General features: G+C 40.9%; 1 protein-coding gene across 3 annotated transcripts in view; it reads right to left on the reverse strand.

Moving 5' to 3' along the window:
* Window positions 1-293: 293 nt before the first annotated feature.
* The window catches only part of grid1a (glutamate receptor, ionotropic, delta 1a), a 221,218-nt gene continuing 197,555 nt past the window's right edge, over window positions 294-23,956 (reverse strand). For 2 of the 3 annotated variants that reach the window (XM_078288763.1, XM_078288762.1), the window contains 8 exons: window positions 19,447-19,548; window positions 17,971-18,168; window positions 16,557-16,891; window positions 13,422-13,556; window positions 8,174-8,369; window positions 5,597-5,763; window positions 3,663-3,903; window positions 294-1,074 (listed from right to left, as the gene is read on the reverse strand). In XM_078288763.1, coding sequence (XP_078144889.1) covers window positions 637-1,074; window positions 3,663-3,903; window positions 5,597-5,763; window positions 8,174-8,369; window positions 13,422-13,556; window positions 16,557-16,891; window positions 17,971-18,168; window positions 19,447-19,548 — 1,812 coding nt within the window. In that variant the 3' untranslated portion in view covers window positions 294-636. Of the gene's footprint in view, window positions 1,075-2,208; window positions 2,348-3,662; window positions 3,904-5,596; window positions 5,764-8,173; window positions 8,370-13,421; window positions 13,557-16,556; window positions 16,892-17,970; window positions 18,169-19,446; window positions 19,549-23,956 lie in introns of all 3 variants that reach the window. The other variant, XM_078288761.1, reaches the window with a different exon arrangement.

The raw sequence follows: 23,956 nt of genomic DNA on the forward strand, positions 1-23,956 counted from the left end.
GAAAAAGGCATTCTGTTATCGTGTTTTGTGTATTCAAACATGAAGACTTTCCAGCCCAGAGACACAAGAATACACAGACAACAACGTGACACTAACATCTTGAGTATGTTTTCAAGGACACGTCGCAATGTTTTTTCTATCATGTTTTTTTTTATTTTTCATATGAAACAGATCAATTCTTCCAGTGTCTTTGAAGTGTGAAATGTCAATTTTTTTTTTTATCATGAATTCTCATAGTACATTCAGGTAAATGTTCATTTGAAAGAAAACATCTTTGAACTTGGCACTTAGAAAACAACCACAAAGAATTGTCACCTTTATTCATTTAGAACAAAATTTACAAAGCCATTCAAACAGTCATTTTTTTAATACTTTTATATCCGTTTTTTAAACTCAACTTTTGAGAATATTCAAAATACACTTTTTTAATGTTGCCTGTCTCTCTCTTTGTACTTACAAATATGTACATTAAAGTCTCTTAAAGTCCTATCGTGTGTTGTCCCACTGATTCCTCTTCTCTGGTAATAAAAATCTTTTTTTGTCCATGTTTTATTTATATCTCTCCATACTGTTAGCACTCTGTGTAGCTCTGCACTGTTCTTTTTGAGCTGGAGTGTCTGTGATTGTTCTGCGTGCTCAGATGGACGTCCCGTGGCTGGGCTCAATGGCTTCTGGGATGGGTCCTCCTGGCACTGATTGGTAGGACATTGGCATGGGTGTCTTGACTGGGCTCTGCCGGAAGAGCCCCCCGTTGGGCGCCCTGTGTTTGCAGCGGATAGAGGGCATGGTGGCGCTGCTGAGGGGCAGGGGCAGGGTCCTGCCAGCGGCTGCGCCCAGTGTCCTTCCTGCCCCATGACCCTCCTGGAGGAAGGTGGTCACAGATAGTGGTGGACCCCCCCGATGGGCTGGGTAGTCCCGTACAGACAAGGCCTCCAGGGACTGGCTGGGCTGCATGCTGCCAATGTCCAGGGCAGAGATCTCGATAGACTGGCCGGGCAGCTGCTTGTGGGCCAAGTCTTCGTCCAGGAGGCTGTTCAAACGCTGGTGGACCTGCTCCAGGTTCACCTCTTTGTCCTAGAGAGAGAGAGAGAGAGAGAGAGAGAAAGAGAGAGGGTGGAACAAAAGAGACCAAGAACAAGGGGAGTGGACAGATGTTTTAGTGGAAGAAGGAATATAAACATAATCAAGTAGGTGGAGTATAACAAAGGAGTAGAGAATAAAAGTAGAGGATGAATGTATAGTAAGAAGAGTAAAAAGGTAAAAGAAGGAATTGGAACAGATAGGAGGAAGAGACAACAGGAAAAACGAGTTACAAACAGTTGTTTAAACATCAGGACCAGATAGCTACATGCAATGCAGTCTACTCAATCATAATTCAATTAAGGAAAGTTTAACACACCTCCAGTTATGTTCATTACATTGTCAATTTGAAGTATGCTAAAATTACACATGTATATTAGCTTCATTCAAGAAACCCAAATATTCAGTCAACAATATGGCAGAATTTCAAGCAGCGAACATCAAGACATTATGATGTTGAGACATTACCTTAAAACACTGACTCTCAAATGTGGGATCGTTAAAGGTAATGTCTCCATTTCTCAAATGAATCTAACAAAGATGTCTCTTCATGCAAGAGCGTTTGAGTTTTCTCAAGGTGTCCATGCACCTCAGCGACTCCATTGCATGAAGAGCATCAGTTGTTCACAAGACAGGCTCTAATGGACGCACAAAGCTAATGAATCAGACTTCATGGGACTGTGATCCAAAGGAAGACAAAAGAGTAATTAATGTGTCTTTTCATCTAAATCATATTGAAGAAACATTCATTTCAAATCTTCTTTCTCTCTTTCTTTGCATAAACAGCCATCAATGGGGCAACACAAATATGAGAGAGGAGAGGGAGAAGCCAAATATAGAGCGCACAATTCAAAATCTGATTAAATTTCACCAACAAATGTTACAGTGCTAGATATTTTGGCTACACCCTGCCCTCCAATACTGCAATTCCATCCCATTCAATCTCCATGCACCCATTTAAGTCGAGCCATACTGAAGACAGACAAGACAAAAAAGCCAAATAACAGGAGAGACCATGGGGTGAGATGACCAATGAAGTGACTGGAATCTACCCCTGCCCGGCCCCATGCCCCGCCCCTTCCGTCTGACACAGCCAATGACCATCCAGTATGTCAGGCCTCTCCTGACCTGTGTCAAGAGCCTCTGCCTCCTCCCAGTCTCTCTCTCTGTCTGTCCATATGTCCCGCCTCCCTTCCGGTGAAGCACTTGTTATGTCATTATATGTCAATGGACCAGAAACCCTTTCCAGACTGTAATCCTTAGTCACCTGCTGGAGATCATAGACAACGATACATAACCAACAGGGTCCCTTGTGTATCCGGACATTGACATATAATTGCAATAAGTCGTCACTCAGGTAAAATGGCTTATAAGTGTATAGGCTTGCAGTAGGTTTTCAGTTGAAATGGCTGTCATAATGCCTACATATGCTTGTGCTGTCAAGGAGGGGAAGTACCAATGATGCTTATAACAATTTAAGACACGTCTAGAAACACAATAATGCTGGAGTACATGACCATGACAATGTTCAAACACTTCATAGTCTAATACTCCATTACTAATCAGACAGTGAATGTTTGCTAGGCTATTGTGTGTCTAGCATGACAGCAGTATGTGGTCATTATGACAGCAGCTACAAACAAAAGACTGAATCTTAAATTAAATCAACACCAGTAACTCAAACTCTCACATGCATCCAAAACTGGCATGGGTGGAGCTTGATTTACTGTCTGTTGAGTCTTCAGGATAGGACTGGGCCTTGAATGGGTGTCTTCGTCCAGTGGCTCTTATTGCATTATTGGATTGTCAAGTCAAACAGGCAGGTCAAGGCTTAGATTATGCAGCATCTGCTTTTGCTCACACTTTAGTTTAGGGATCCATGTCAAGCCTTAGTTGTCTGGACGCCTCATGCAGAGGGGCTGCCCAGTCGATTGCAGCTACATTAAGTCAGAGCTCTAAAGTGTTAAGACTTGAATGGATTAGCTAAAGAGAGCTATTGTACAACTGAAGCACTCATTGACCCAGAAGTACAATTTCAGTATATGGTTTTGAATTTGCCACACTACGACACTATATTTACTGTTATCATTCCAACTGTGGTTCTCTCGCATTATCACAAATAACCATGATTATGAATCCCCTTGTTTGTTCAGCCAAAAATGTTAATTTCATGTTTTTTTTATTTGTTAAAAAATCAGTATGAGAGAGAATCACAGTAACTGTTTTTGAGAGAGAAGCCTCAGAGAAGTCCCTAACAAAGCACCCCAACCTCTCTCCCAACATGAGAAGGAATGAATAGATAGATCACATGATGTTTGAACTATCATCGTCAGGGCACAGGGGCACACCTATTATAACTGGGTGTACTGCAGCTCTACTAAATCGGGGCTGGCGTCAGCGCCTGCTGGATCCATAAAGTAGAGTGTGGCAGTGGCATCTCTGGGCAGGACCGGGGGGCCCGGGGGTCTGGGTCTTGACCGGGGCCTTGGTGGGGCCGGGAGGCCCGTGGTGGCCACCACGGCCCGGTTCTGGGCTAGCAGGCTTGGGCCTGGGCCCTGGCCCGACGAGTTGTCAGTGGTCACCTCTTTGGGCTGCTCTCTCCGGCAGTGGTTGCTGTTCCACCAGGTCTCCAGTGCAGCAACCAGCAGGGCCAGCAGGAGCCCCGCTGCCAGGATACAGAAGACACCGGCAAAACTGTGGAGCCGCAACGCCCTTCCCTCCGGCTGGGCGTCTGCGTGGCTGTCCAGGTCACAGCGGCCTTTCCTCGGCCACCACTTCTGCTTCAGGATGTCCAGGTCTCCTTTCTCCTGAAGCTCAAGAATCCTGGAAAGGAAAAAGAGAATGTATGTGGTTCTTTCATATAGGTGCATGACATTGTGAAATAATAACACTGGACCCTAGACAAATGCTTGAAAAGCATCAATCCAGATACAAATATAACACAGAATAATCATATTGCAAACTACAGAAAGTGGAGAAGAGAGTGGAAAATTAAGTAATTTACATGGACAAATAATGAATGAAAATTAGCGACTCAATAATATTAGGCTACTCTGCCCTGACTAGAGTTACTTGATAATACACACACTAATTAGGTCAATAGTTTAGCTCATGCAATAAAACTAATCAAAAAAAACAAAAACAGGCTTAACAGAATTAGTTTCAGACAGGAAAAACACTCTGAAATGCACACTGTTAATTTATTAGCATTGATTCTCAGCTCATTAATGGACCATAGTTGGTAGAATGCTATTAAATGCTGCAGTTCGTACAGCAGCAGAGGGGAAATATGTGATATTGACGCATTGTTGAAACAATTACTAAACACTAACAAGAGCTGTGAGAGCAGTTCTGCGTAAACAAAGGAATGGAAAACAATAGCTGCTTCAAAATAAATGAGTTTCGTATCAAGTTGTACAAGCTTTGCCACAGAGATGAGCAAATGCTACAGTCAGCCCATTAGTTAGCGTACAGAGAGCAGGGAGAGGGAAGGGAGGAATGGATGGATGCTGTGGAGGAGAATGATGACGGCTGACTGGAAACAGAAGCGAGACAGTGAATCTCTCCCACTGGAGTGGCTGGCTTTCCACACAGTCATTATTCAACCTCTTCAGCAGTGACTGGCACAGACATGCACACACACACACACACACACACACACACACACGCACACACGCACACGCACACGCACAGCGGCCACAACTTTTGACATACACCCATTTATACACTGTGAAACATCACAACCCCAAATCCCTTCACATGTTCGCCCTTTGCTTTCCATAAAAGTAATGCATTTAAGATCTTTTACCAAGGCTCTGTTAGCGATTTACAGGGTAATCAATCCATGAATCTCACATGGCGCTTGTCCTGAATTTATATTTACTTGGCAGAGAAATTTATGTGGCTCTGATTCAAAGTTCAGTGGCTTGTTTATCAATCTTTTGAAGTTGCACTGCAAATATTTTGAGAGAAACATACTTCTGGTTTTTATCTGGGCAAAAGGCAGATGGACAAAAACAATGGGCAATTTATCAGCCAATATAGACTGTGAAAATATAAAACATATCCTTGCATTGCTCAGCCCAGTCTATCTGTCCAAGAGAAATTGTGCTGCGGCTGCTAATATCTTTACATTTTAACTACATATTTCGTTGTATCTTGACAACATCATTAACATCAAAATTAATACTTCATGCAACAGATTTAAAAGTAGCATGATACAAAAACTGGGAAATGTCAGTAGATGATATCACTGTTACGATGCAATATTTGTTAACTTGATAACTAGCCTACATATGTAAAGAAATATATGATGGTTGCACACTTCTCTCCCTGACACTGACACCTTGAAGATGGCATACTGGTGTAAAATGGTGTAAAATAAACATTTTGTATGGAGAGAAGTGTGCAACTGTCATATATTTATTTACTTTGGACCGATGGTTCGCACCTTCTTATGGGTGTGCGCTTTACCGTTGAATTACTTGGTACAATAAATATATAGCAATATACGTACTTCTGAGAGAAGAGGTCCCTGTAGGGGCTGCCGTGCTGTAGGGCCATGCCGTAGCCTCTGGTGCTCATGCTGTTTCCGGTTACTGTCAGTGTGCAGTCGTCGTCTGTCAGCGCGGCATACTCCACCACCGCCATGTCCCACAGGAAGGCAAACGACTCTCTCTTTGCCTGGACAGTGCAACACAAACGCACACACACAGACACACACAGGACAGTTACATGAACGCGTGTGTGAAGCAGACTGAGACACTGGGTTAGCCGAGAAACATTCCTCTATAAGGAGGGGTTCCTGTGTAATTGACTGGTAGCTGTTTAGCTGTTTAATTTCCCGTATAGGAGAAAGAGGATCAGTTCCAGTCTGTTATGTATGGACAAGCAAAAACACATTCATCAACGTATGCATGGACTTTCACACAAATATACTAAAATATCCTCTTAAAGTTAGAATGAAATTGAAAATGACCTTTTCACCTTGTTAGCTAATTCTTCATATCATAACATACACCTAATAACAATTAACAAAAAATGTTATTTTCTCATATTTTCCCCATATTTATCCCGTTTCTACTTCCTGGAAAACAGCGTTTTTAGTGGTTACTTCATGGCGTACATAAAAATTCCACAAAATAACATCATCACAGATTTTTGAACAACTTTAACAGCAACTTTCACAGTACAACTTCAGCGTTTTACCAAACAGTGGAGCTAGGTCAGGTTACGAAATATTTAGACAGAAATTTGCATAAACTTTTTATTTTTGCTTACTCATTACACAAAATACAGAGAGATCAAAGATCAAAATTGCTGCATCCCCTGTTCTAAGTAAAGTTAGCTTTTTCTTTTCCTAGCATCACATTTCTCAGCATGCAGCATATTCTCAGAGATACACTGTTGTGCTTTAGCCTCAAGCGCACACTGTGGAGAATGTCTCGAACCACGGCAGCTGAAATCTGTCTGAAATCCTTTTAGAAAGTGAGTTTGTTTTTTCTGTTGTTGTTTTGCATGTCCTGTCCTGCCTTTCTTCCCTGTGGTGTCCCTCCTTCCTACTTCTGCAGTAAAGCTGTGCTGTCAGCAGATAAAACTGTGAACAGCCTTTTCACCTCACATCTCACTTGGCCTGCGCAGGGTCCTGAAGTTCACCCACCCGTAATAAATAAACTAATAAATAAAAAAATAATGAATGAATGAAAGAATGAATCAATTAATTAATTAATTAATTAATAAATGAATGCACACTTACTAAAATTGAAAAAAAAGGAAAAAAGAAAAAGAAAAAAGTGCACAAAAAAAATCATGCACATTCCAAACCCTCTGAAGTCTGTTATATATTTTTTTCATAATCATTCCGAAGCCAGAATGAAGTGCATACAGTAGATTATTATTATGGTTTATTGTCTATGAAGAGCACTGTAATTAAGTAATCAACTATTTTCATTTGTGAATAAAATGGCTTCTCATCAAATTTGTTTGGAGTTGGAGTTAAAAAACAATAACTAAAAAGCAAGACATTTTCCATTGATGTATGTATCTGAGCAATGCCAACTGGCCTGACTTCACCAAATGCAATTAGCTGCTCAAATAATAAGGTGGTTTAATGACAAGTGTGTATGTCTAGACTCCACTGTGTCTAATTTGCTTAATTATGGATTATTCTGTCTGTTGTGTGTCTGTGTGTGTGTGTGACAGAGAGAGAGAGAGAGAGAGAGAGAGAGAAAGAGAGAGAGCAATAGAGAGACTGTGTATGTTTATGTGCTTGTATATGTATTAAAGAGACAGAGAAAGAGAGGGAGAGAGAGAGGGCATAAAATATTCATTCCAGTAGCACACTGAGCTTGTGGTAATCAAGAACAATTAAAACAGCCGCAGAATTCAATAGATTAAAAATGTCACTTTACTCCCACACCTCTGTGAATCAGGACCAGTAATTATTTCTCTGTGAACTACAGTTTGTTCCTACCTGGTTCTGTGACACATCACGCTACAGTTGATTATAATCAAGGCATTTCCCAGCATTCAGTTCCATTTTTCAGGAAAGATATTTATTTGCAAGCATGTACAATTTGTGGACATCAAAGCAATGTATCCATGTTCTCTATCTCTGCATTTAAGCCCTGCTTCTTTTTGTGAAAGAATAGTTGAATCTATAATTAATATCTTACTTTAATGGGTCAAACTGAAATGCTTTGTTAAATAGTTTACATGACTTAAGTCACCATTAATTTGATAAATTCTGACATTTAATATTGCATATCTTCCCTGAGTTACCCACAGCCAAATGCCAAACACTGTTTAAAAATTGAGTTTTGGAGTTTTGTTTCTTTTTTCCCCAGGTGCAGCCTGTTCAAGAGGAGCCTGCATCAAACCAAAGACATAACATTGAGTACATACTGCATTTAATGTATCATTTTGTAAGGTTTTATGACCCCTGGTCTACAGCCTAATGTGCTGGTTCTTTTAACAAAGGTCAATGTTATACTGGCCAACATTCTAGGTAGTGACACACATGACTAATTACAACTAATTTCATCAACCCTATACATGTAATATGAGTTAAATGTTCAGGCAAATAAGTCGTCACCTTTTTGATGCCCTCAGATGGGCTGGAGACAGAGTTCTCGTGGCCATTATTCTTGTTGATGGTCCTCCACAGCTCAGCGAAGGTGCTGTCCTGCTCCAGGGGGTTGGTGCCTTTGGCCCGGAAATATTCGTACACGGCCGAGTCCCGCACTGTTCCATACACCAGGTCCACCTGCTTGGACAGGTCCTGGAAAGACCTGGAGCCAGGGTCACATTGCCAACAAGTTAGTTTATGAGACTTTATAGAACATTGTAATTGGAAAAGACATGCAACCATGATAATCCAAATTGAATCCAAATTGCACTTTATTTAGTCTCAAATAAAGAACTAACATGATTGAGAGCAAGAAGTATGCATATTGGGGAAATTAGAGCACAAAGACACAAAAACACAGTGCGGATTACTTTGTGTATGCCACATGAATCTGTACATGATGCCACAGCAACATAACGTGTTATAATTAGTACGATGTTTATGTCTTTTGTGCTTTTTTCACTAGCATGACTAATTGCCATTTGTCAATATTTGCTCCCATCTGAGTTGCCACATCTTATAATATATTAGCTTGTAACATGACAACCACGCCTTGTTTTCCTCCAAATGCAATCCAATCACTGACTTCAGAAGTAATTGTGAGTGAATCACAGATACATTTCTGCAATTGAAACACGGATCTAGTACAATGAGACAAATGAGTTCACACCTTATCAGGTAAACATCTTGTCCCCCATACTCTACTAGAGACAGATTAACACTCTAGGTTTAATACAGTCCCTGGTAAATTCCTGTGGGATGTGGGTGTAATGTAGGCTGATGTTATGTATTGTATGTGGGCAGCAGGCAATGTAGGCTCCTTGTGGCTGTATGTTGTATGCCTTCAGTTCTGCAAAGATAATTGCCAATTTTGTGCAACAATGTTGTTGCTAAATGGCAATGTGTCTCTAATTAGAATTTGATTCCAATGTAATTTGAACGGCAATCTGACAGGATGATTACCTACTTCCTTGAATGGTGTTGGGTTGGTACGTTTGACATGTTGGTCTATGCATTTGCTACATTTCTACAGTAAATCAATTAGATTGGAATGTGTATTGGAATGTGTACATAGCTAAGATTGTCTTCCATCCAATTACCTAAAAGGTGAGAGAATCGAATAGCTCATCTGAAGATAACGACATTACGCTAATTCAGCCATTTAATTGGCAGCCTATCTGGTGTGGCTGTAAAAAAAAACAGCATGCAAGAGAAAGAGAAACAACTGATTACAAGCTACAAGCCAGTAACTCCACTGCACTGAGTGTGAAATATTCCAATCTAATTTTGTCTAACAGCTCACATCTATGAGGGTACACAAGCACTGTGGCCTGTATGTGCACTGTGGAACTCCGGAACTATAGATTTAACGTAAATCAACACACACAGACTGAGATTCACCACCTGGAGTGGATAGAGTAGATAAAAGAGGTGAAAGGCCTTGCCTCCTCTGTACCATTGTTAGAAAAATATCAGACAATAGACAGATGGTGTCCCATTTTAAAAATCAAAGACAAAATGTAAACCACCAATAGGTGAGGATGTTGATCCATTTACAGCAGTGATTCTCAACCTTTTTCATATCAAGGACCCCTAATTTAGTCCACATTAGAGCCACAGACCCCCAGTTGATGAGATTTTGTCTCTTGGACCCAAATCTGAGAATATTTCTATTGTCAGACAGGATTTTGTCCAGAATTCCATGACTATCTGTATTGTAGGTAGAGATATAACAGAGAAACTATCATCAAAACAGTCTTTCTCTAATCGCGTTAACTTCTTGTAAATGAAATCATGCTGAAGTTTAACAATTCATCAATTTGCTGGGGACCCCCTGGAACCCCCTCAAGGACCCCTGGTGGTCCCCGGACCCCACGTTGAGAACCACTGATTTACAGGACCAACACTGTTCATCTATTTCCTTTAAAGCCCTCTCTCTGTCTTTCTCTCTCTCATTGTCGCGTGCTCGGCTTTTCTTCTCCATAGCATTGCAACATTCCCTTTGAGAAGTCAAGATCAATACAGAGAGGTCAAACCCTAGCCCTCTGTTCATTAGCTATAATGGCCCAACCAACCACATACACACACACACACAACACACACACACACACACACACACACACACACACACACACACACACACACACACACACACACAGCAATCTTTCAGTGCAGAGTAATCTTTCTTTCTTTCTTCCTCTAAGGTCTTGTATGAATGGAGCTTAACGGTAAATGAGCCCTTATAATTCTCTGCCTGGCTGCAGAGTTGGTGGCTGTAACCAGGTTTATAAATGCAATGTTGCCCTGACATGGATATGATGATTTGGCCCTATCAGCCATCATCAAAACAACAAAACCAAGGGCTAAGTTTAAAATAAAACAGTTACAGCTACTACAGCCAGCCAAAATCTTAAAGGTGTTTGTTAAAATTAGTATTGATTCATGTGATATCTTAGAGGATAAAAGTCATATGGACACATTAAAGAAAGAAAAGACTTCTCTCCCAGTCTGTTTCTCCGGTTGAGCATGTATCTCTGCATGTGTGTGCATCTGCAGATGCCTAAAGGTCACTGACACACCTGCATGAACAGCACTAACTTTGCACGTTAGATTAGTTAGAGAACTACTCTGACCTTTTCTCTCTTGCTTCCTCTCACACACACTCAATTAGAGAGAAAGATAAACGTTTCACACTGATGTGTAGTGGGGGAAAGAACATTACTCCTCATCTCACCTCTATGTCCCAAGGCATAGGCATTAAAGCCTTATTTACAAGAATATTTGTGACCCACAAAGAAAAAATTATATCTCACGCACCCAAGACTACCAAGACCCTTATAAACAAGATTTGGTGGGAGGGCCAAATAAGAATATTTCAGATTTGCTATCATTGAGTTGTTAAAAATTTAGAGACATTAAATTCTGTCTGAGGCAGTTCTTAAGAGTGTTAGTTGGGTTTGGGTCACCAGGTTTTACAGGAGGTATAACTGGGTATCATCTGCATAGAAAGAGACATCATGTTCAAATGATGTTGCCAATTGGGAGCATGTAGAGGAAAAAAAAAAAGATGAGAAGATGCTAGAATTGAGCACTGGGGGACTCCTCAGGTGAAGGAAGATGAAAGGTAGGATCTAAGCCGACTGAGTGTTGAGCCAGAGATATCCACCCAGTGCTCAAGGTGGTCTGTTAGAACAGTATGATCGACAGCCACACTAAGGTCCAAACGAATTAGAATCATGCAATCTCCTGCATCTGCTGTTAATAGGAGGTCCTTTGTTACTTTGGGAAGGACTCTCTTAGTGCTATGTAGTGGTAATCTTATAAGAATTTCTCAAAAAATGATTGTTATTATTCAACAAAGGTTGAACAGTTGAATGAGAACAGCTTCTAAAACTGTTGATAAAAATGGCAGTTTTGAGAAAGGTCTGTAATTGTTGAGATTTGAGGGATCTAGGCTAGGTTGCTTCAGGAGGGTTTAACTATTGCATGTTTAACACTCTAGTGGAACAGACCAGTGGCCAGAGAACTATATATAATAGATGAGTTACTTTAAAAAGCAACAACTATAAAAACATCTTTAAGGATTTCTGTGAGAACAAAATCACGTGGACAGAACAATAGGGTAGTTGGTTTAAAAAGGCTCAAAATGGCAGAATCTTTCAACAAATCAAATAATTCCCATTTGGGAGGGAGATCTGAAGTCTTATGTTTTCTATCTTTTTGTTAAAAAGAACCAAACACTCCCCACACTTCCCTAGGGAGGCTTAAATAGTGTATCTGTGAGAGGGATTAACAGCAGAGTCTATTATCTTGGAAAGTACCCTCGAGTTACCCTCAACAAGTTTTTGATATCAGGTTGGAGAAGTATGCCGCTCTTGCATCCTTAACCACCTTTTGACACCTGAACATATGGACTTTCATGATATCATTAAAGATTTATAGCTTGTTTTTTCTTCCAAATGCTTTCAGCCTTTCTGCATAATGAACACAGATTAGCCAACAGGTGAATCCCAGACATGCTACTCTTTAATCGAGTAGTTACTATAAAGAGAACAGAGAAGTTATGTACTGTACAGCATGTGTCTTTACTGTTCATTCTCACCATCTGGTAACAGTGTCCTCACCCCCCGCCGTCTCTTTACCAAGAGAACAACTTTAACACACGCACATGCACACTCACATAAGTCCAATGTACACACACATATAAAGTACACACATGTCCACATTCAAACAGGCACACACATACGCACACACACACACACGGCCCAGCACCTGGGTGCTGCTTAGCATTCCCGCCCTCGCCTCACATGTCCACATGTGGCTATTTGTTCAACAGTAGACAGACCCAATGCAATCAAATACCTCTCTGCCTATTCTTTGGGGAGAGAGAGCGCACCAAATTGGATTTACTGACAAATAACATTTGGACTGAGGACAGCCTACTTGTTAGGCAGTGCGTCAGAAATTACAGAAAAGCAGACCAAACACTGTGTACCAAGTGCAACTGATGAGAAATGCACACAGATGAACCTTCAGCCTACACTACCACATTTGTCCCTGTAGTTAATATGACACAAACACCTACGCATGTCAACCTGTGTTGTGCAGGATTCATACTACCTTACAGTATGTGCAGGCTCCATACTGTGCAGCATAAAAAAAGCCTGTGAATGCGACCATAAAGGAAAGCTCCTTATAAGAATCAACAAACCTGTATTGAAGCTTTGAAGAGGCCAAATAACACATTTCAAGGTTGTTTGTCAGCCAAACTGCTCGTGTAAAAGGATATAGAAGCTTGTGTTGTTTGAGGCTTTTAATGTTTAGAAAGTCCATACACTAATATTGTCCAACATTGTCCATGTGCTACAAGGAAAAGTACAGTTGAGTAGAAGGTTGCCTCTGTTACTTCAGTGAGTGAGAATGCATTCACATTTATGAATTAAAATATGATATACACCATTTGGAAGGTTTTTTTTTTACAGTGCTATGAATGCATTTGGTATGCAGTGTATATTCCCACAATGGGAAATGATATGCTTAAGACATAAAAGGACCACAGAAAAGATTAATGGACCTAGATCATACCTGGGCAAAGTAGTAGGCGTATTCGTGTATATTTTGAGTACTTGGAAAACATGTGCGGTGCCCCAGGAAGTGCATCTCACTGAGTTCAAACACAGATTTGAAAATGATGATTGAAATTGATGTGTCTTACCGCACAGCGTTGTCCATACGCGACACGGTGAGGTAGGCGGCCAGGTTGGCCGTATAGGAGGAACACACAATGAGGGTGAAGAGCCACCAGCTGCCCATGACAATTCGCAGGGCCACCGATCCCAGTATGGAGTCACTGCCTGTGGAGGAGCAGGTGCAAACACCAAGATGTACACAGGTATACACACAGACGCATCGTCACTATTATATACTGTATTGCCTCATATTAGTTACCACCACACAGGACCTCATGTAACTATCTCTTATCCTTAACCTATGGTGAATGCCAAAGAATAATGTGCCACTGTAATTGTACAAAATATTTGGGACATCTTTCTGATATTGAGTAGCAGCCTCTTTTGTGCAATTCACATCTAAACCTTCTAAAAATCCATCTGCTTCTATTTATCTACATCTTCTCCTTTGTGATTCGTATAGATTTAATAGGGGAAATCAATAAGGATAACGGTTTTTACCTGAATTCACCTCATTAGTGTACTTCATGAAAAGATTAAGTGTCTCTTATATTTTGCACATACAGTGTATATAAAGTGATCATATGCAACTTAATAAAATGAGTGACTTTTTAGTAATAAATGATGTTAGGGGTTTTTATGGCCTGTGAATTCATACATATAAATGATATATTAACTCAATAGCTGATGCAGCTATATTGCGGTTTATTTTTGGAACTTGTAGGTGAGCACCTACATATTCATCTGCTGCAGAGCAAGTTTTAGCTGAACACAGTCTCCCATCATGTTCACCTCCCATGGAACAAAACAAATCATGCTCAAAGTCTCACGGGAAGGGAGACCTTTTGACAGCGAAAGTAGCCCCTGTTAGTTCAAAACAGTAAATAATTTTTGTATCATATTTTGTGTAAATTTTAACAATCTCCTACACAAAACTGACAGAATTAACTGCATATCTTTTAAAATGACATGCCACTTTGCTTTAGAGCTGCTACAAGTCATTTTCTCACTTTGAGATAGTGTTGGAGCACTGGAGCCACCAATCTACCGGGGGCACATGGATGACCTTGGTTTCTTATTTTTTCCATCTTTTATTGGGTAAGTTGACAAACAGGCCGATCCCCCAAAAACTTGCATTCCTTTAATCAAAACCATCTAGACTGGAACGCCCTTTACACACTTGCATACTGTATAATACTTCCCAATTCTTTCCATAACTCACAACACTCATTAATCTTCATTCTTTTTTGGCCTTGTTTAACTCTCTTGCCTTCACATCTTTTATCCTCTGCTTTCCCTGTTTTCTCTGAGGGAGAAAGATGGGTTCGTCACGTTAGCCTCTCCATCTTCACTGTTCCTCTGTCACACTGACTCAGTTTCTCTCTTGCTTTCTCTCCGCATGTCCAAAAACAGCATATGAGGTGGACGAGGAAAATGTCAGCATAGATTCTAATTTTGAAGAGTAAAGCCGTAGAAATGTTATCTGAAAGATTCAGGAGTGTGAAAAGTAATGAAAACATATTTGTCTCAAAGTGTCACAATCAACACAGCTGCACCCTTAGGACAGCTTGGGGAAAAAAATGAAAGCCTTGTCGGTTGTATAGCACTCCAACATCAGTCATTTTTATCACATATGGCTTTGACTGATTTGCTAAGGTCATCCCATGTGAATTGTGCATCTTGAAACTTTTCTGGATGTTGCCCTTAGACCCTACTGCAAAAGTCTGGACCATTGTTCTTCAGTCCCTGTCATCTCTGCAACCAATTGATTAAAGCCTCTGATTATAAGGAAAACACTTCTTTCACTCAATCTCCTGGACAGGTTTGTATTATTTTAATAGAAAAAGGCAAATCAAAATCAGTGGCACTTTTCCCTGACCACCTTATGGGACAAAGCAAGGGCAATCCCCATTCAAAATAACCAGCGAGTGAGGAAAGTCAGTGTGTCTGTGGGCAGTCAGTTTCATCTGTGCTGAACTTACAACAAAGGCCAGCCAACTGTTGGAATATCATTATGAAATCATTGGGGGAATATGTCTGCCAAGTTTACGCCCTCTGACAATGCCGCACTAAACATCAGCAGTCAGATCCCTATCAAAGTGACTTACGTCATCCCATGAAAAAAATGCCATGCCCTTGAGTCAAACAAGAAGTGCCAATGGTAGAACATGAGCCAGAAAAGAGAAGGAAAAAAAAAGGAGAGAAAGAGAGAGAATTCAGCTCTTCCTAAAATATAGTGGGCGTTGGGCTTAAAAAGGCTCACGGGCAGTGGGCCAGACTTTGATAAATGCAGTTCAGGCTTTAACATCAGTTGCTGAAGTAGTCATTTATCCAAATTGGAGATACCTGGATCTCCACCAGACCTAAAGGTGGGACATTCCCCTTGACAAGGACACCTTTAGAAAATGCTAGGGTGGGCATTATGCCTCAGATTGTTTCCCGGTGCTGTTACTGTGTAGCATTCATAATGACATCCACAAATATGTTTCCATTGCATGGACTTGTTTTGATTTAAACTTCTATTACCATGTCTGTATATCTATCAGTCTAATGTGCTACTGTCTTATATTACAGTTTCATATCATGGGATTCTTTTTATAGGCATGCTGCTATACATTTGTGGTCTAACACACGTTCAACCTTCTCCATTATTCTGCTCTTCTTGTAATATGTTACACTATTTTTACAATTTGTTACACTCCTTACAACTTACATCTATAAGATATGCAGATACATATTTCTATCTAATCAGAAACATCGATTTTTTTCAACCATATAAATGGTAGCTATACTTGAACAGTTTGTGTTGTATACTGAACATATAGTTTTTACAAATGTCTCAACCCACAAATCTAAATCTCTGGAACTTGAGAATGCAGCAAAAAACATTTCTACAATTCAGTGTATCAAAATTCCTATCTATAAAATTGAGACTGTAGAAATGTCTCTAATCCCATAAAGTAAAGATTTTTTTTCAGTGGCACTGCTGCCCTTTTGTTCTGTTTTGATTCAGGGTTTTGCTTTTAAAAACTGGATAGCAACAGCCTGATCCCTTATAGTTTAGTTGGAATGAAAATCTACATACTCTTGGTCCTCGATGGCACATGATTGGTAACTGCTGTCCAGTACTATAGGTGGTGGCCACACTATACCCTTCTCACCCACCTTGTTGCACAAAGGCACCGTAGACGATCCAGATGGCGCTCTGAAGCGAAGTGGAGACAGAGGGTGGCGGGTGGCCTCCTGTGTTGTTCTGGGAACGCACTGCCTGGATGCGCCTGAGCAGGAAGATCATGATTCCCACCACAGGGATGGCGGCGGCGATGCACGCCCATACTGCCAAGTCAAATGGCGCCAGCAAGGAGAAAATGTTGATCTTCTCCTCCGACTTGCGCATCAGGATTCCCACTGAGTAGTCCAGGTAGCGCTTGCTGAAATCCACCACGCTCTCTCGCTCCGGGGTGATGGTGATGGCTGATATGGCCAGGTCGGCTCGCTGTGGGTGAAGAGTCATATGTTCTTGTTTCATTTCTCATGTGTGATCTTCTTACATTTCTCTTTCTTCTCCTAATATGTTTGAGTCTTGTGTGTGTGGTTTGATGTTGAAACTGAATCTAATGTGTTCATGAATGGATAAATCTTTAATCGTGAAATAAAAAATACAGACTTCTGTATTATGTCCACACTGCATTACCTTGCCATTTTATGTTAGAAAATATCATGGTCTATTTAAATCATTGTGTCATATAGGGGATACGATACATTTATTAGGCATATTGTGATATGTGTGTGTCAGAGTGAATGAATAAGGATTCCTGTGTTTTCTAATTATATCCCTCTGGTCAGGTTCGCAGCTCACCCAGCCACCAAGCTCTCTCTAGGAATCTATTCAACATGTACGCATAAGGTAGCTTTCAGCTTGCTCTTTTTCTAAACACACACCGCCAACCTCTTACAGGCATATCTGTAGACACAAGCTGGACCTGGTGATAGTAATCATGTTGGGATTGTTGAATTAAGCACCACATTGTTCACTCCACACCATAATCAGAGACGCTCACTTGTGGTGTGAGTGATAGGGTTCCTCTGACAAACAATAGTACAAGATTGTAGGGCTGACAGCTGTTATAGTTCACATAAGGTTACATGATAATATTTATAATTTTCTCCACAGGGTAAATTACAGGAATTTAGTAACCTCTATGAAGAAAATATAAAGGCCTTCTCTTAAAGAATGACGTGTTTATAACGACAACATCAAGGAGCATGTCTGTAAACCTTTAACAACAGTCAACAGTCTACATTAATATATTATTGTTGACCCACAACAGTATTTATCTGAAACTTTCAAAAGTTCTCAAACATTGCTGGAAATCATAAACCATTAATCTGTGATGTCATACACTGGAACAAATTAATAGTTGGAGACTGATTTTGTGGGTCCACACAGTGTTTGTCTGATCTTTTTCATCTAACAGAGCTTTATAATTCGCTCTCTCAGTTCTAAACCAGAAAATGTGGCCTGATTCCCAGAAAATTATCTGGAAATCAATTGACTGAAATCAAAAGACTAACCTTGCCAATGAGTTCTCCAATCATGCCATTCCAGGATCCATTAGGGAGCGCTGAGCCATATTTGCCATCTCCGACTTGGTAGATGTCATACTTGAAGCCCAGGATCTTTGCCAGGGCATCCAGGACGTCGATTGAGAAACCCTTGTATCTCTTAGGTTGACCCAGAATGTTCTCTGCCACCATAACAAAAGGCTCCTCCTGTTCGAATGAATATAGTACAACGGGGTAAGGGGAGTTTTTGGGAAATGCATTACTGACACAATGATAATGCTGAGCAATGTGAATGTGTGTGCATTTTGTCTTTAAGCCCACCATTTATCCTCAAACCCTGGAAGAGAGTAGAGTATATGTGTACTTAATCACAGGCGTGTCATTTATCAAGATGCTCCATAATCTCCTCGGGGAGCAGATCGGCAGCCGTGGCGAGGACGCATTCAGTCATCTTTAGAACTTTAGGGTGACACCTTTATGAAGAGCGTCTGAGGTGGTCTAAGTTAAACTTCATCTTAATAAAAAGAGTTTCCTGGGCGACTGTTGACCTGTAACACATGGCGCCATGGCGAGTGGTGATGCTTCATCAGCCAGAAATTGCCATTCTAAATTTATTGCACCCAACCGTGGTTCTTCTTTATGGGTTGGAAGTGTCAGGGCGGAATTAAATGGGTGGAGGAGGAGGAAGAGGAGGAGGAAAGAGAGAGGGTGCTGAAGAAGATGGGGGTGGGGGGGGTGGGGGGGTGGGGGGGTAAGAGAGGGGGAGGAGTGCTGAACCAGGCTGGGGAAAATGACTTGATTAAACGACACTGCCAAGAGAGAGCTGAGCAGAACTTATGTGAATAAATATGGTGCAGGTAAATCATGTGTGAAGAAGAGGAAGAACGGAGAGAAAGAGGGGGAGAGAGAGAGAGACAGAGAGTTGGAGGAGGTGGAGGGCAGTGAAGTTGAGGATAAGCGGGTACATTGTGGTGTTGAATTTAATGGCTTTCTGATGCTGTAGATTCACTGGCGAGATGGAGAAGAAGGCCTTACAAATCCCTCTTCCCAGAGAGGAATGGCCACTCACTGTGACCAAGCAGTGTAAAGTGGATTAGGAGAGGTCCAGTGCTTCAGGATCGTGTATTGCCCCTAATCAGCTTTCCATTCACCTGTGATAAGCCTGGCTTGCAGATTTTCTAAGAAATCATTGAACCTAGTAGCAACGGGACAGCATCTTGAGACTGGATGCTCAAGAGAAATTAAAAATATTGCTTTTTTAACTGTACAAACAGTCAACAGAGGGACTTTTGTGTATTTACATGTTTGGGTAAATTTTTAAACCAAAATAGAAACTCTCAAACTATTGGCTAATCTATAGGTGCTTAGAGCAATCTCATAAATACTGTATATGAATGCAAGTGCCTCTAGAGTGTGCTGCTTGTTTTCTTAAGATATTTGCCTACGCAGGTCAGGTGTTAATAGATGCAGTATACTCCAACTTACCAGTAATGTTACAATCTTGAGCGTCACTCCCTGCATACCGCTCTCTATCCGACTCTCCTTTAGGCTACCATTCAAACCACGAGTGGAATCCCAAGTTGCCAGCTAAGAGGATGAGAGAAAAAACAGACGGGGAAGGGAAAGAGAGAGAGAGAGAGAGCGAGAGAGAGAGAGAGAGAGAGAGAGAGACAGAGAGAGAGAGAGAGAGAGAGGGGCAGGGAAGAAGAGAAAGAGAACATGGGTGAGGAAAGAAATTGCAGCGGGGGCATGTCTCTGAGAGAAAAATGTACCAAACGTCTCATCAACATCAACTCATCAACAAACCTATCACTGATATAATTAAACAATCAATTATTGTAGTGGGGTCACGAAGGGGCTAAGCTATGACTAGACTAATCATCCTGTCTGACACTTTGTGACTCAATTTGTGGTGAGACTTGACACTGACTGACCAACGACCATGCAAACATCTGAGCTGGTCACCACGGCAACAAGTGTAGGCCATTAGCATGCTATCAGGATCGTCTACTCAACCGCCGCCCCTCTGAATGCTGCAGAGGGCTGCTTTTAGCCACACTTTGTGAAGCAATGTATACTTTACCAGTCATCGTACAGGTGGTGGTGGTGGTGGTGGTGGTGGTTGGAGATGATGATGAAGATGATGATGATGATGAAGATGATGATAATGATGATGATGATGATAGTGAGGAAGAGGAGAGAGAAGAGCAGGAGTATGATGTGAAATAAGTAGAAGATGAAGTTCATGCTCACGCCATGTAAATTAAACAGTGAAACAAACTGAGGACGGCACAAATATTAAAAGTTTGAGAGCGGAAAAGGTATAGAGATAAAAAATCACCTTTCAGGACGTCTAATAGGTAAATCAGACACATCAGTTTGAGTATGTCGCTGGATCCTAACTCATCCCTGTACTTAAAAACCCTCATTCCACACCGTCAACCTTTTGAGCTATGTCTCAAGTTGGGAAGCTGAAGTTTTTTAAATTCTTAATCAGTGCTGCTAGCTGGACAAAGATTTTCGAGGATCTGACGTGTCACTGGGAGTGGTCTTTGAGACTTGAGCTGACAGGACAAGAATGGTGGCCCGAGGCCGAACAGCAGGCCTCTCTAACTACAGCACACCCCGGTCTCCATCACTACACAGCCACATCCACACACCGCCCACGGACACACACTGCGCACTCCACAGCAATGAGAGAGACATGAGTGGAAAACATAGGAAGTATTTAAAAAGTTATGCAAGGGACCTTTCATCCTTTTGTTCATAGAATTACGTTTTAAGATGTTCAGATCATTTTATGTATATTTTCTTTTTATTCTAGCTATGCATTCTGGATCATTGTGGTCTTCTGACTGACAAAAAGTATTTCTACAACACTTTTTTGCTTGCAACTTGCCAATGAGCTCAGTTCTATTAAATTCAGTTTATTCAATATGTCAGCATATATTTCAGTGCAACCACTCAACCTTTTCTTAAGCTTGTGTATACTTGTGTGCAACACTTCTTCTGTAGTTTCTGACTCCACACTACCACAACTTGAATGGATGTCAAGGGAAGTAGTTTCTAATAGGGAGATACTGGACCCCTGTCTCACTTTGGCATCCTGCTGAACCATAACACAGGCTGCCAATACACCTTACTATTCTCAGTGAAAGAAGTTTTATTCATAGCGTTGAAAGACCGTTGGCCTCATGAGAAGATGGCTCTGGACATTCCATTCAACATGAAGGAAAAAAACGGTACCAGAGATCAAAACCGTGAACACAGGTACCAAGAGATATTTTTAAGCTTGAAGATTTCATCACAAGTCCTGTTCTGAACTTTGAAGGTTGATAGCTTCATGAAATATTGAGGCTCCTGCGCTCTATCACACCGCCTTGATTTTGACATAGGCTCTTGGGTTTGGATTTGGAAATAACAGGACCAGAAATCGGGAATGGAGGGGGAAGGGGTGTGGGGGTATGATATCAATTTGTCCTTGTGGTTGCAAAAGCATGGATTGGTATTCTTGTGTTCTTGGGCTAGTAGAGATTGATGATGATCAAAACAAAACAAAACAAAACAAAACAAAACAAAACAAAACAAAACAAAACAAAACAAAACAAAACAAAACAAAACAAAACAAAACAAAACAAACAAAAATCTCTATCATTGATACTAATTGCAGAATGCAAATGGAAACTTGAAATGATAGAACATTATACAATCTGGAGAAAACAACAATTATTGTACTTACACAAGGCAGTGCATGTAACAAAAGCACACAAGGCAGTGAATGGGCCAGACTTGCAATAACGTCAGAAGAAGAATATCTCACCATCAGTTAAGTCTCTTTTGTTCTTCACAACTCAACCGCAGAACCTCTGATCCTTTGGAAATACTCTTGCTCAGTTTCACAGTGACTCTGCATGGCTATGTATAGCTTTGCTGCAGACTGCTATAGATCTATCTATCTTATGTGGGTGTATATAACCTTTTTTTTTTTTTTCCCATGCAGAATGTCAATCGTATGATGTATCCCCTATGGGTCTTTATCTAAGCACTGTCTGTATGTCACTGATATGAAGATTAGCCTGTTCATGAAGCATGCTCATTGTCAACATGATACAAGCTTACATGCCTGTGTGTACCTGATATGGCTTAGCTGTGGCTACACTGTACTTTGCCCAGAACTATGTGAGATGTGATCGTTGGATGATTTGGCAGTAGATCTTGAGCAATATGTGGGTAATGACTACGGTTGTTGGCAAATACAATCTAAACGCATTTATCTGTTGTTCATCTGTGCATATGTGGATGTATGAGAGAGCAAGGCCATGCCGCGTGTGTGTTGAAGTGTGCCGCGTGTGTGTGGGGGGCAAAATGTCAGCCTGCATTGCTTCACAGGGGGCTATTTTCCCCATGAGTGGCTTCGTCCTCGGTGAAACACAGCGAGTTCTCTCTGTGCCATGAACTAAACAACACTAAAGAGGAACACTTCTACTTCACAGAGCTTTACACACCGAGGGGCCACAGGGAAGGTCACACGCTCAATACCTACAGTAAAGTCACACCAAGTGCATACAGTAACATAACATAACATAACATAACATAACATAACATAACATAACATAACATAAGACAAAAACAGCAGTAGTGGACTGGTAACATTGTGATGTTTGATTACCAGCTTTGCAAATGTAACTTGTGGAGGAATAATTGATTTAACTATCAAATGTTAACAGAAATTAAATTTTTTCTGTTGTATCTTCCTGTAACAAAAAAAGAAACATGAGAATTGTCATCTTTAAGGACTTGGCAGTAAAACAGACTGCATGTCTCCAGTGTAGAAGGATATACTGTATATAAAAGGGTGCTTACAAAGTAGCTTAGAAATGCTTAGAAATGCCTGGATGACATTGATTTCTGTCCCATAATGCCAGAAAATCTCCAAAAAACAGTTTTTCTTTTTTTCCCCCTGCTTCTTTCTTTGAAGTATGTGGTTTAAGGTTTGGATAGTATACCTATAAATATGCATAGGAATCAGTCATGAAGACTGAAGACATGAAGAGTGTACCTCAGTGAGATCAAAAGATTCAGTAAATATAATGAGCAAATAAGGACAATTGTTTCCTACTATAGGATGTCTCAGTCGACATATATAATGCCCAATTCAATAAAAAAAATATACTTTTTGAACTATCCCACAGCATGATGGAGAATGTCGAGCTAATGAGGCTGGGCAATATGCCTTTTGGAAAGCCACACAACAATAACAGGACAGCTATTTACAGCTAATGGATATGATGCCTAATACCTTAAAATAACTATCTGTAATGTGACTCAGCAAATGCCAACGACCTCTTGAATACGCCAAAGGGATGGAATCAAATAGTTCTGCATTCATAGCGCCACAATGGTCTCAATTATCTCCTAAAAATCTTGTAGAAAGCACATTGTCCCCTTTCATGGGAGCCATCTAAACTGCCTCATTAAGGACATGGAACCATAGTTTGAGCTAGTTGCAGCTATTTTGCTTCTCCATTTCCCCTGCCAGCTCACTCTGTCAGGTGCTTTCATATTGACAAGCCCATCATGCCACCGAGCTTCTTATTGACCCAGGCCCCTTTGTCTGCCTCACCAACTGGATTTACAGTACATGCATGTGTGTGTGTGTGTGTGTCTCTGTGTGTGTGTGTGTGTGTGTGTGTGCTGAACACATACGCAACATTGCAAGTACCTGCCTCATTACTGCTTATGTCCCTGAGTCTACTGCTATTGTTCCTACGTTTATGTGTGTGCACTAATACTTTATTGTAAGTGTGTATGCGTGTTATGGGCGTGCATGCATGTGTTTATAAGTGTTTGTGTATCTATGACTGACGATCAATTATTGTAGTGGGGTGTCTCCCTCTGTTTATTTTGCATGGTCCCCTTTGCATCCTTTCCCTGGGAGGAAAGGTTGGGCTGGTGCCGGTGGCCTTATCTCAACCCACCTGGAAGACAGCGATAA

Source organism: Centroberyx gerrardi, chromosome 15 (genome assembly GCF_048128805.1).
Source record: "Centroberyx gerrardi isolate f3 chromosome 15, fCenGer3.hap1.cur.20231027, whole genome shotgun sequence".
NCBI classification, from domain to species: Eukaryota; Metazoa; Chordata; class Actinopteri; order Beryciformes; family Berycidae; genus Centroberyx; species Centroberyx gerrardi.